This window comes from Caenorhabditis elegans, chromosome I (assembly GCF_000002985.6).
Source record: "Caenorhabditis elegans chromosome I".
Taxonomy (NCBI): domain Eukaryota; kingdom Metazoa; phylum Nematoda; class Chromadorea; order Rhabditida; family Rhabditidae; genus Caenorhabditis; species Caenorhabditis elegans.
The window spans coordinates 6269406-6282350 of record NC_003279.8 but is presented as its reverse complement, the minus strand read 5'-3'; the positions used below and the strand labels follow the sequence as shown (position 1 = coordinate 6282350).

The 12945-nt window shown below is 36.6% G+C and overlaps 3 protein-coding genes and 1 non-coding gene across 4 annotated transcripts; 3 read left to right on the top strand and 1 right to left on the bottom strand.

Moving 5' to 3' along the window:
• Window positions 1–1767: 1767 nt before the first annotated feature.
• C10G11.13 lies at window positions 1768–1895 on the bottom strand. The gene has a single exon (NR_050180.1). It is a non-coding gene; the product is annotated as an Unclassified non-coding RNA C10G11.13 (non-coding RNA).
• A 5164-nt stretch (window positions 1896–7059) lies between these two features.
• On the top strand, window positions 7060–7821 carry spch-2 (SPerm CHromatin enriched). The gene is made up of 2 exons (NM_059411.5): window positions 7060–7329; window positions 7383–7821. Exons 1-2 carry the CDS (start codon window positions 7112–7114, stop codon window positions 7774–7776), a joined length of 612 nt encoding a protein of 203 aa, NP_491812.1. The 5' UTR covers window positions 7060–7111; the 3' UTR covers window positions 7777–7821.
• A 744-nt stretch (window positions 7822–8565) lies between these two features.
• On the top strand, window positions 8566–10485 carry C10G11.8 (AAA+ ATPase domain-containing protein). Its single transcript, NM_001392421.1, has 4 exons — window positions 8566–8644; window positions 8692–8888; window positions 9170–10072; window positions 10114–10485. The coding sequence occupies exons 2-4, from the start codon at window positions 8700–8702 to the stop codon at window positions 10336–10338; spliced, it is 1317 nt and encodes a 438-aa protein (NP_001379656.1). The 5' UTR covers window positions 8566–8644; window positions 8692–8699; the 3' UTR covers window positions 10339–10485.
• A 332-nt stretch (window positions 10486–10817) lies between these two features.
• twk-37 (Potassium channel domain-containing protein) lies at window positions 10818–12931 on the top strand. The gene is made up of 9 exons (NM_059409.5): window positions 10818–10869; window positions 10916–10975; window positions 11296–11480; window positions 11529–11623; window positions 11679–11765; window positions 11844–11973; window positions 12089–12254; window positions 12337–12595; window positions 12653–12931. The coding sequence occupies exons 1-9, from the start codon at window positions 10841–10843 to the stop codon at window positions 12788–12790; spliced, it is 1149 nt and encodes a 382-aa protein (NP_491810.2). The 5' UTR covers window positions 10818–10840; the 3' UTR covers window positions 12791–12931.
• Window positions 12932–12945: the final 14 nt, after the last annotated feature.

The window sequence follows — 12945 nt, the reverse complement described above, 5'->3', positions numbered from 1 at the left end:
GTAGGAGTTTGTTAGTGAAAATCCGTTGACCCTGGTTTATCTTATCAATTAGGAGCATACACATAGAAAATTCTATCTCTCACGGAATGTGATAATAATAGCCAATGGGAGGTGAATCATCGGTATGATAATAGAGAGCACATTATAACAGCCTACACATTCACATAGTGAGAAATGGATAATATTCGATTATTTATTCGAAAAATTTGTGATGGAAAACAACAGGAGTTTACAGCTTTAAAATTCAAAATGTTCTTTTTTTGTGACGCAACGGAGGGAAATTGAAATTTTTTTTTGAGAGCTGGTGTCAACAAGACGAAATTGGTTCAGACGAGATGGCTATTTTCGGAAAAATTTTATGAACGGGTAAAGAAACTAGAAGAATTGAAGATCCATGCGTCAGACTACCACAGTTTATAACTTTTAAATTTAAATTTCTTCGCAACAACTGCAAGTAGATCTTGAAAATTCAAAAAAAAATTAGGCAATTATAGAAAAAACTCATCAAAAACTTGATGAAAATTCTAGGATTCCCAAAAATTTCAAAAAATAAACACGTCTTCCGAAGTCTAGAGCCAAAAAATCTCAAAATAAATGCAACTTTTCAAAACGTAAAGGTGACAAGATAAAGTACATCAGCACTATTTTCAATGAAAAATGAATCGGTAGTGTAAGTGTGACAAATGAAGAGTTTCTAAGAGACACCAGATTTCATGCATTACGAATAAGTGGCCGAAAAGTGAACTGGTAGTCGTTGAGGTTCGAAGGAAGAGGGGAATATTTTTTGATTTCCGAACGTATTAAGAATGTTCATTTCATAGAATTCAAGATTTGCAATATATAACTACGAGAAAAAACACAAAACAAATAACTTAAAGGAAATTCTATGGAAGTGCTGAAAATCCGAAAACTGGGCGGGGCTTAATTTGGGATATTCAACAACTGGTACAAAAGTTCCATATCAAAATATCAGTTGACCAGTGTATCGAAATTTGTATTTGAATAGCCAATTAAACACCAATTATTAGCATTCCTAATGAGATAACATTTTGATTTTTGTCTTCGTGGCTTACGAACTCAAACTATGCCCCGCCCAATATCAACTTTCTCAAGCGTTTTGAGTCAGGAAATATTTTTAAAGTTTTTTCATTGTTATAAATTGAAATATTAGGGTAAAAATTGCCTCTCTCCGTTTGATCTGCAAAAAAAATGCGAGAATCTTTCCATATGACGTAAGGAGATATAATTTCTTATTTCTTCAGAGCATAATTTAGGCAAGATTTTGAGAGTTCAAATGTAGTATATTTTTAAAGAAACTTTCGAATCTTTTAGAAAAATCTAGAGGATATAGAGAAATTCGATGATAGATCACGAAAGATGGTATGAAATTTTTAGCTTCAAATTCTGATGCTGTTACTTTTAAAGAAATATGGAAATGAAAAGTATTTAATGAATGAGCTCGGATATTGTGAAAGTGGTGGTTTCAGAGGTTCCAGACGAATTTATGTAAATTTAGAACAAATATTCTTAAACTCAAACTAACTATAAGATTAGAAAACAAAATATTCTCAAGTGTGTTTATGCATTCTTTTAGTGGAATACTCTTCCACCAAATCAATTGAAAAAATGATGAAAATGAGAAGCCGTTGTACGTCTCCTCCGTCTTCACCCAATTACACCACGAACCCATCTCCTAGGGTCATTCCTTCATATCTCTCTAGTCTATCCTCAATTTACATTATATTTCTCGGATACCACCAAGTCAATGTGGTGTGTCGACCACATTGCTATGAGAAGGACCTCTTCTCCATTCCAACAACCCTCTCCCGTCCACCATAATTATCTGTTCTCCCCCATAAGATGGACAGATGGTCGGGGGAGGAGGAGTGTCTGTTAGAGAAAGGGTTTACAAAGAGGGAACCAAGAATGGAGAGATCAGTATCTATATGGACTAAAGTAATCCGATTCGGTGCGGTGACGCCTACTAGTTAAAGATCTAGAACTTGCGATAAGCACTGAATTTTCGAAATTTACTGGAGTGAAGGGTGGTGGAAAGCATAAAACAACTGAGAAAGTGTGTCAAAGATATATAGACCTTATTACGTAGAAGCTGAAAAAAACTTAAAAGAAGATTTCAAGGATTAGAAACATATATCTACTTTTCTGATATTATCAGCTTGAATGAATGAATATATTGCTTTAAAATATTCAAAATCGTTTGAAATGCACAATACGCCAAAAGAATACCAAAAAATCAGGAAAGAATTTAAAAAAAACCAAAATTAAACAGCTATTTTACCTATTCGATTGGTTCGAAAGTGGGCGGAGCGAAATGCTGACAGGATTAACACTTTTAGAACTTTTTGAAACAGTAGCGTGTCCCCAAAAAACATAAGGCGGAAACATATTGTTTGCCCACCCGTCTTCTTCTACTTGCTCAGATTCTCAGATGGTATGACCACTTCTGCCACGTGTCAGTACCCACTTGACCTTCTTAGTGATCGCTTGCAAATTGGGTGATGAAGGAGAAAGTAGCATTGGTGAAGGAGAGTTTTCATTTTTATCAAATTAAGACTGAATGAGTTGTGAAAAATTCGATTGTGAGCCTTAGAAAACATCTTCTCTATAAATTATCGAAGCTTTTATACACAAATTTATATGCTTCTGTCTGTTTCCTAATGAGATATCTTGGAGCAACCTACGATGTGAACTTCAATGAATCTATGAATTCATTAACTAATGGATAGCTTCACCTCCCTGTTGTTGTTGGTCGAGGGTTCCCGCAATACTTATAATCATCTATATATACATTCACATTCATTCACTGCTAAAATATTTACTATGGGCCTAAACATCCAAATAGCTAACAACATATGTCCAGAGATGCCTATCGCTTTAGGCTAATCCTTCTCCCGTTTGCCACCACAACCACCACCCCATTATCGCTTTTTCTCCGTTGCTTCTCTCGCACGTTTAGGATCACTTTCGGCGCCTCGCGCTATTGGTATAGTCAACCGCAAAAGAATTAGAATTTCGGTATGTGTGAGTGTGAGAGAGAGAAAGGATGTATTCGGGTTGTGCCCTCGTTTTTGATGAAAGGCGAGGAGGCAATTATACCACCCGGGAGAAGGATGAAGAGTGATGAGATGAAAAATGAGAGGAGAAAAGGTGTTAATGGATTCTGATGACCGAGTTGAAAACCTGTAAAAGATTCAAGTGAGTATAGGGATGTGCACTTTGCAAGTTTCACACAGTGCGGGCGCCAGGAGGGCGAATAGAGACGGGTGAAAAGCGCCCTCGTGGCGCCGCTACAGTAACCTAAAAAGTGAAAATTTTTATATGATTCAAATCTCCACCTACACACTACGCTAAAAGCATTCCGTTGGAATATTATTTTTAGATTTTCAATGAAAAAAAAAAAGAAATGATGAAAATAAATTCCAATACAAATTCTTACTATGAGGAAGAATTATTTTCCCTACTGTACATACATTGTTCTTCACACTTTTTCCCCCGCAACCGTTCGGAAAATCGAAAGTTCCATCCTCCAGTTGGAAGTAGTAACACAGAGTATACTAGCATGTAATTCACGGTTTTTTGGTGTCTGAATGGGCAAATAAAGTATGGTGGTGGGAACCAAAAAGATGTTTGACCACACCACTTCGGATGGCAAATGAAAGGGGAATAGGCACTATGATGCGGTTTTGAATGAGGTAAATGGGGTTAATTTATGAGTAGATGTTTGTGTGACAGAAGGGTATCTAAAGATATATATGATGGGAACCTAAGAATTCATTCGATGAGCTAACGATCGCCCGTTTGTACATTTTAAAAGTTTCAAAAGTTTCTTACTTTTATTAGGAATCGTGCATATTATGCACACCGGCATGGCAAAATGGCACCTCTAACGTCTCGAACGGATGTACTGCTTCACTTTAACTATTTTCAAAAGCAAAGAAAACAAATTTTTAAGATATTAGAGACATACAAAAACAGAGAAGTAAGATAAAATGACAATTAAATGAACGCGACAAGTTTGACAACTTGATTTTGGAAAATAATTAAATTTTGGATTATTTTTACAATAGATCTCACCTCAATCATTTTTAATTCTGAAACAACTACATTATATTTTTGTCAACGTGTTCGAAAAATTACTGATAAAATTTATGAATCATCTTGCTCTGGATTACTGTAGGTCCAAAGCACTCACGTTACTAAACATGTGTATTAGAAACACCATAAAACTCCCTGCTCTGAGAGCAACCTAGTGACCACTCAAAAATATAATAATCATTAAACTTCTAGTTTACACAAACCCAAAAACTATACAAAACCATTAACCAAATGTTAATGTCATTACACTAAACAAATACCTGGTCACAGATTCTGATGTAATAAGTTTTTAGGAGAAGCACAGATTTTTATAACTAATTTTCAGAGCAACGAAGATGAGGAATTCAATGGGAAATTTAAAATAATTTTGAACATATATAACCGAATATTTTGTACAGAACTGTTATTTGGTGTATTCCATAGAAATAATTTGATAAAACAAGTATATTCCTAATCATTTCCTGTGCCACGTAATCCATAGTTTCTAATCTAATTTTCAGTTTTATCAATAGAACACTGTTTGAATGACACATATTATTCTCTCAATTCTTTTTCCCTCTCTCCAGTTTCCGTTCCATTAGTCACTTTTCTCGGCGTGTGCCCAATGGTCAGATACCGTTGTAATACATACTCGTCCCTCTGCATCTATCTTCTCCCATGACTAATAACACCTGTGACTCATTGCAAAAACCTACAAAAAATGCTGGCAGGACGATTGGAATAGGGGAAGACAAAGGAAGACTTTTTGGAAGAAAAGAGACGGGGAAAACAAAAAAATTCGATAAGTACGAAAATTGAACAAAAATGGGTCGACATTGTAAAATAACGTGTTAACACTTCAACGATAATCAGCACGCAAGGTGCCAGGAGGGCGAATGACAAGGCGCAGAAGTTGATCCCGCTTAACGCCTCGATTGGTTATAATATCTAAACTAGACTCCTGTATTCCATAGTCAACTGTCACCTTTATTCCGCCAAATTTCCGAAATAATTATCTAACTTTGTACACTACATGATTGTAAACTACGTGGATAAACTGATAGGGTGCAAAACAAATAAACAACCCGACACGTGGTGATGACCATAATAAAATTAGATGTTAATAAGGTCTTTCAACAAAACAATAAAGTGAGTATTTTACGAGGGGCGTTTAACTAACGAATGTTTTCAAGAACGGGATAAGTTATGCAAAAAAGTACTAACTTCCAAGCCGGTCCAAACTTATTGTATTTCTCAATGCTACTATGATTTTAATAGTTTTTCCTCTTTTATCAGATGCGCTACCTGGCAGCCCTAGTAAATATGACAAATTTCTTTAACACGATTGACAGATACGATATAACCCTATAATTAGTTAATAATTGACACTTCCTCTAACCTGACACCCAATAATTAAAACATTTCCTCTTGTCTGGAGTTCAATCATTCGATTACCTAACATTGTCATCAATATATCCATTTACCAGTTATGAGTACTATAGTACTTTTAGTTATCCGGTTCATTGATGACTATATACATATAAAAGAGAAAAAAGATATAAAGGCAGGGAAAAAGGTAACACCGGAAATGGTGCTATTATGATGAGTGAGATGGAACGAGAATGGTTTTGTATTGAAAAAGCGTATAGTAAAAAGGGAATCGGAGGAAAAAAATTTGTGATAATATGAACATTAAACGTTTAAAAGTTTCTGGAATATTTAATAGGAGACAAAAAGTAGAAACGTTGAAAAGTTTCAGGTTTTTGTAAATACAAATGCATAAATCATGACGATAACTCACGAAAACTAAATCGTAAATAAATAAATAAATCAAAAACGCATACTTTGGCAGTTTACACTTCAATATTCTGATTATTTTCAACTTGTACACCAATTCAAACTGTAAACTTAAAAATAATGATAATTTAACTTATAGATAGGGAAAGCAATTTTTAATTCACAATAGTCCCTTTTAAAGTCTAAACTAACTATAATTCGAGAGGGAGTCTAACACTCGCCCGCCCTCCTCTCTCTCAAAAACGTCTCCTAAAAAAGAGCATCGAAGAGGGCGAGAGAAGGCGGGCAAGTGACGCCTCGCCAACGCCTTGCCTGGACGGAATGCCTGGAGCGCATTTAAGGGAAATGATTTCTTTGGTCAGAGCTATAGTCAGCTGGAACCAGAATTTGTCGTTTACTATTAGCCTTTACCAATAATTTTGACAAGTTTAATCCTTAATTTCGATTAAAAACTTTTATAAAATTCTTAAGTTTCGAAGAAATGCTCCTCCTTCTTGACCAACCCAATTCTTCATCTTCTACTGAAGACTACTAGTTTCATCCCATATTTTTAAAAAATAAACGAGCTTTCATTTTTCTTGCAATAACATTCAAAAAGAAGTGAAAAAGAGTCAAGAGTGCCTCTCTTGTCATATTTCACTGTGAAAAATTTGGTCGTTCCGGCTGGAAGGAGCACCCATAAATTCTAAGAAAGTGACCCTCTCAAGAAGAACGAGAGCTCGTCGGCCAACCAGCAGTCACACTTAATTGATGTATTTCTGAGTCGCTAGAATAGAAAAAAGAACGACCAGAAGGACATTTTTGCAGAAAAATAAAAATTAAAAGGGACGAAAAGAGTTCAATCTATGTGTCATCTTTATTGAAGATATAAATACTTCAAACAAATTAATTTTTATTAGTTCTTTTCTCGAATAATCCGAAAATTAAAAAAAAACAATTCTTCGGAAAGTTCCGGTGAAGCCAGTTCAACTATGACGTCACTTATACAGTGGTACAACAATACAATAGACACGAGTGATGTAACAGTAAGTGATTTTACTTTTGGAATACTTAAATAAGAATAAAAAAGACAAAAACTAAGTAAAAAAATTAATACGTGAAATATATTTCTTATCTCAAAAGGTCATCAATGCTCACTATAAAAGCTTAAGATTTTCCATAAAAATCAGTTTAATTCTCGTCTTGTCTACTAGATAGACCATCAAACAATCAACCGGAAATGCCGAAGTCGAAGAGTCAGAAGAACAAGCTTCGCCCTCGTGACTCAAAAGGGCGTTTCACTCCGCTTGCCAAGGCAAAGAGAACCGTCGTGAGCCGTTCCCGCTCCAGATCCAGAAGCGCTTCTCGTGGAGCTCGTCAAAGCCGTAGCGTTGGAAGACCAATGAGTCGCAGAAACTCAGTCCGCTCGATCTCAACCCACACTGCCAAATCGCCGAGGTAAGCAGAAATACATCAATTTTTTCAGTGTAAATATATACTTTCTTTTTCAGTTTGGTTCTCGTCATCAGCGGCTCTCCATCACCTCGTCGTCGTCGTCCGTCAACCCGCCGTTCGTCGTCTCGTCGCTCGGTTGTGAGAAGCGTCTCCCGTGGATCGAAGAGCCGTCGTTCGTCTTCTCGTGGATCGGTGTATGGGCGCACAGGACGCTCTCGTTCGTCCAAGCGTTCTCGCTCCAGAAGCCGCCCAAGGACTCGCTCAGGATCCCGTTCTTCATCACGCTCTCGTTCCGGCTCCCGCAGAAGCTCCCGCCGCCGCTCGCGTCGTCGCTCATCTTCGAAGGCACGTGGACGTCGTGCGTCGACTGCAAAGAAGACTCCTGCCAAAAGACGTAGCCGCAGCAGAAGCCAGCAGAAGGTGAAACGCTCGATGAGCCGTAAAGGTTGAACGGATTGAGAAAAATGAATAACTTGTGAAATAAATTGTATTGTGTGATTTGTGTTTTTTGTTGTTCAATCTTTCACAGGGAGATATATTTCCGATTTCAGTTGAAAGCATATCAGTCGTGTATGTTATACCACAAAATCGCTTTTCACCTAGCCACCGATTCCTTCTACCACAATTTTCGAATCAGAATTTTAAACTGAAACCAATAGTCATCCAGAAACTATCACCTTAATGGATTTTCCTAGCTAAGAAAACATGACTGATCTTGTTTTATGCTGTAACTCTGTTTAAGCTGGACTGGAAGAAGTCATTGCATGTAAGGTAGAGTCAGGTCTCAGCAGGCACGTTATATTTTGCTCAAGTGCGGTAGGTGGCCGGAGTTTCCGTACTTAAATGAGGAGTAATATTTTGACCCAAAATGTAAGCGCTTAACAAATTAACGAGTTTCGTAGTGCAACTTCTTGAAACAAATTTTAAAAAATATTTATGGTGGTTCAAAATTTCGATAAAAGGCCTAATCATTAGCTAAAACTTAAATTTTTCCAAACTTTTTAGGCAACCAATTTCGGTGATTTTTGTATAATCCCAATAAATATAATTTCAGCAAATTGTTCTTGTTGTTTCTGTTGGTTGTTTCTCCTTGTCAATAAATAATTTTTTTACGAATTGTAAATTAAAAATAAAATTTCTTAGAAGAAAACCGTGAGAAATAAATATGATTTTCAACTTTACGTGCTCTAAATTGATCAAACTCCGAGATAAAAGTAGAACAATCAATATTCCAACAAGAATTGGAAAATCAAATCACTTCAGTTTTTCAAACTGCTATCGACAACTACTTACAACTTCAATATCTACTAATTACTTGGTAAGTGCGGTGGACAGAAATTTCAGTTGTGATACAGATACTTTCAGAACTAGCCATGGGAAACAAAATGGCCCTTCCACAGAAGAAACAGGAGAAGCCCACTCACGCAGCAATGAAGATCGCAATGAAAAGCGGTCGACGCGGCATCGAGAACGCCAACAAGCTTCCGACAGTTGCACCAAAGCGACAGTGTCTTGTGCGCCTTCTCAAGATGAACAGGATTCATGATTACTTGCAGTTGGAGGTTTGTGAAAACTAAATTATCAGTTCATCCCTAGAAAGCAAAGAGTTCATCCCTAGAGAGCAAAGATGCGGAATTTATCTAACTCGAGGTCTTTAACACTTCATAAAGCCATAGCTTGTAGTAAATGTAGTTTGCAATCTATGACGTCATCATTACACGAACTTCAAATCGTTGTAGGGTTGGAGTAGTAGGATAGACGTAGAGAATTTTGTTTTGTTTATGTCAGTTGCGTAGGGATCCTATGACTGCAGTTAAATGGTTAACAGTTGTTTTCATTACAGAAAGAGTTCATCACTCGTCAAACAAGCCGTCATGGTCGCCCTCTTGCTGTCCAAAAACGTCGTGAACAGCAATTAGTTCAAAGTCTCCGAGGAACTCCAACCACATTGGCTCGTGTCCACGAGCTTTTCGATGATGAGAAGCATGCCGTTGTGGTCGTTGAAGGTTCGAGACGTGAATGGTACGTACCAATTCTCTCGATCGTCGACAAGGACTTGCTTCGTCTGAATGCCCTCGTCATGGTGAAGGCTGGTGGAATGTTCAAAACAGTTCCAAGTGCAATCGTTGGAGTTTTGGATGACAAGATTGACAGCAATGCGATGGGACATAAAGTTGAGAAGACACCAAAAGAGACATTCGATGACATTGGAGGATGTGAGAGTCAAATTCAAGAGCTGAAAGAGTCTGTGGAACTTCCTCTTACTCATCCAGAGTACTATGAAGAAATGGGAATCACTGCTCCGAAAGGAGTTATTCTTTACGGTGAACCTGGAACTGGAAAGACGCTTTTGGCGAAAGCAGTTGCAAACTCAACATCTGCAACATTCATCCGTGCAACTGGATCCGATCTTGTTCAGAAACAAAGTGGGGAAGGTGCTCGTCTTGTTCGTCAAATCTTCCAAATGGCAAAGGAACAGGCTCCATCGATTGTATTCATTGATGAAATTGATGCAGTTGGTACGAAAAGATTTGATACTTCTTCACGTGGAGAACAAGAAGTTCAACGAACTCTTCTTGAGCTCTTAAATCAATTGGACGGGTTTGAAAGCCGTGGAGATGTCAAAATTATCATGGCAACGAACAGAATCGACTCGCTGGATCCCGCTCTTATCCGTCCTGGACGAATTGATAGAAAGATTGAGTTACCAAAACCAGATGAGAAGACTAGACAAAAGATTTTCACGGTTAGTCAATTCAACATTTCTTAAATAATTTTTATTTTTAGATCCACACCTCTGGAATGACGATTCAGAAAGCTGTCACCTATGAGAATGTATTGGGAAAGGAGAAGAGCATTAGTGGAGCTGAAATCAAGGCGGTTTGCACGGAAGCTGGTATGCTGGCTCTTCGTGCTCAACGAAAATGTGTCGGAACGGATGACTTTGAGAAGGCTGTCAAATCGGTTATGCTGTCGAAGAAGGGCGGAGCACCAGAAGGATTCTTCTCTTGACAATCGGAAATTCAATAAAGTACAAACGAGTTTACCCTAATGAACCTTTCTTCTCTTACAATGCCAGTGCAGATGTTTTTATGAACATCTGTAGTTAATTTCTTTGGTCTTTCTATGACCATAGACTGTTTGTTTTCGTAGTTTCTTTCCCTTCCAGAGCCTCAATTTGAAGAATTATGTTAACTTGATCCGAGGCGTTTTGAATACCGATCTCGAGTATAAATATTTTATTGTTTCAATGTGTTACTGTTTAACACAAGATGAGATTTGTCGTATACACTCAAATAGATACAAAAATAAATATCCAAATTTGTTTAAAAAATTTCAAACTCATTGAGCTCGCCAAGTTTCTTGAAAAAATTGTTTACGTACAGTTTTAAAAATTATAAAATTATTAAATACCACCATAACCAAGAAACGTGATATTTTCTGAGATGGCCAAAACTATTAAAAATCGATTTTTTAAAAGTCAGTTCTAATTTTTGGAGTCAATATCGTCCCAATGGTAGCATCAAATAGAAGACAATCGAGGTTTGCAGAATCATTGTTTTCATCTAAAAAAAACTACATTTTTCAGTTCAGATTCAATACCTTCAAATCAAAAATCACACAGCTCTAACCATCACACTTCTAATAGGTGAGTATAACTACAATCCACAGAAGAAAATTAGTTTGTAACCCACATGCTCGACATTTCGCTCCGTGCGATTGAAAGCTGGGAAATCGCGAAAATCTGCGACGATCTACGATAGCATGCGAAGAAATGCGCGGAAAATTCGAAACTAGGGGTAACCCGCAAAGATGTGCGACAATGTGCGAGAAAAAGCTGAAGCAAAATGTCGAGTTTCTGTATTATCTACACCAGGAAAATATAAAGACGACAGAATAGCTGTCAAATCTTCTCAAACAATACCCACTGCTTCACCACTGTCAATCCAAACTGCAATAGTCTTTCAGCGATGGAATGCAAACTCACACGGATCGACTTATTAATAAATTTATAAAGAGGCAAATGGAAAAATCTTCACCAGAAACTCAACATCTTGTCAGAAAGCAATCTATTTTAAAATTTGTTGAACGAAAGTCTAGAGCGGAAAGACCGAAGCCAACGAAATTACGAACAATTTTGAGAAAGATTCGAAGTGAGGATTTGGTTTATATTCTGCTTAAAGTAATGTTTCAAATTTCAGAATTTAATACAATAATTGCATTTGTGGTTCTTGTTGCATATATAATTGGTGGAGCTCTCTTGTTTTGGCAGATTGAATCGAGATCTGATATGAATGTTTGTAAAGCTTTTGTTTCTGTTGCAGATATATATTCATTGATAATATTTTCAGATTAATGAGTTCAAAAGAAATATTCGTCAGAAATCAATACACATCTACAATTCAATGAAAGGTAGCAAGTGTGGAAAATTGAAAAAGGTTTGTGAAAGTATTTCTGCATCTCTTTCAATTGAGCATACCCGGAAAACGCCTCGATACAATTTTCATCTATTTCAGGCAGATAATGAGTTGAACAACAATTGTATAAAAGAAATTTTTGACCTACTCTACGCTTCAAACCCTCCAAAGCATATAGAAGAGTTTCTGGATGGGCTGGCTTATGTAATCACTTGTATTACGACAATAGGTATGACTCGGGATTAACAAGTAAAATAGTATCAAAACTGATTTCGAACATTTTGAAAAATATTTTTAAAATTTTCTCCCGAGGTGTCGTCTAATCATTCTATTTTCTATTTCAGGGTACGGCGAACTTGTCTGTCACACAATTGCCGGTAAATTGGTTACTGTAGCTTATGGTATTATAGGAATTGCTCTAACACTCTACGTACTTCGCAACAATGGAAAAATAACGTTGAAAATATGCAATTTGACACTCAAAATTTTTGCAATTTGCGTTCGAAAATGGTAATTTAACATTTAAACATAAATAACCTCTTCTCAACTTTCCATATAAAATCTTTATTTGAGTTCATTATTTAGTTTTCAGTGGCAAAAAGTCGGCAAAGTATAAGATGACAGTACTGAAAGCTTTTATTCTTCTTGTCACATTTTGGGGCTTCGGAGCACTTGCAATTGCTGTCTATGAGGAGTTTGTATTCTATGATGCCTTGTACTTTTCTTTCAGTACATTTTCAACTATTGGATTTGGAGATTTTGTTCCGTCAGGTCATATCTCTGGAACTATTATTTGTGTATTACACTTTATCGATTTATCACTGATTTCAATGGTTTTAGTTCTCGTTCATGTAAGCTGTGAAGATTCCCTTGTAAGAAACCAAGTGTCTAAAGTTTACAAATTTCAGCATTCGATGGAAAACAGATTTATGAGAGTTTTGGAGCTCTTCGATGAACGGCATGCTACCGACACTTTAGAAACAAATATGATATCACCTGGTGCTTCTCAACGGAAACTTGCTGCAACGACTACAGCGAAGGAATGATTTCGATCCAGTGATCATAATTGATATCAGATTATTCTCAAAATTTAAAATATCTCTTTGCTTATTACAATTTTTATTGATATTCTTTTTGTGGTTTAATTCTTATTCTTTTTCGTCATTAAGAGAATGAAGAAATTACAAAAAGCTTCTTTTTT

Bases quoted from the DNA above. Each gene is read 5' to 3' on its own strand.
- spch-2 (NM_059411.5), top strand. From the start codon at position 7,112: ATGCCGAAGTCGAAGAGTCAGAAGAACAAGCTTCGCCCTCGTGACTCA. The intron at 7,330-7,382 runs GTAAGCAGAAAT...TTTCTTTTTCAG, and splicing joins CACACTGCCAAATCGCCGAG to TTTGGTTCTCGTCATCAGCG.
- C10G11.8 (NM_001392421.1), top strand. From the start codon at position 8,700: ATGGGAAACAAAATGGCCCTTCCACAGAAGAAACAGGAGAAGCCCACT. The intron at 8,889-9,169 runs GTTTGTGAAAAC...TTTTCATTACAG, and splicing joins ATGATTACTTGCAGTTGGAG to AAAGAGTTCATCACTCGTCA. The intron at 10,073-10,113 runs GTTAGTCAATTC...TTTTATTTTTAG, and splicing joins CTAGACAAAAGATTTTCACG to ATCCACACCTCTGGAATGAC.
- twk-37 (NM_059409.5), top strand. From the start codon at position 10,841: ATGGTAGCATCAAATAGAAGACAATCGAG. The intron at 10,870-10,915 runs GTTTGCAGAATC...TACATTTTTCAG, and splicing joins TCAAATAGAAGACAATCGAG to TTCAGATTCAATACCTTCAA. The intron at 11,766-11,843 runs GTTTGTGAAAGT...CATCTATTTCAG, and splicing joins AGTGTGGAAAATTGAAAAAG to GCAGATAATGAGTTGAACAA.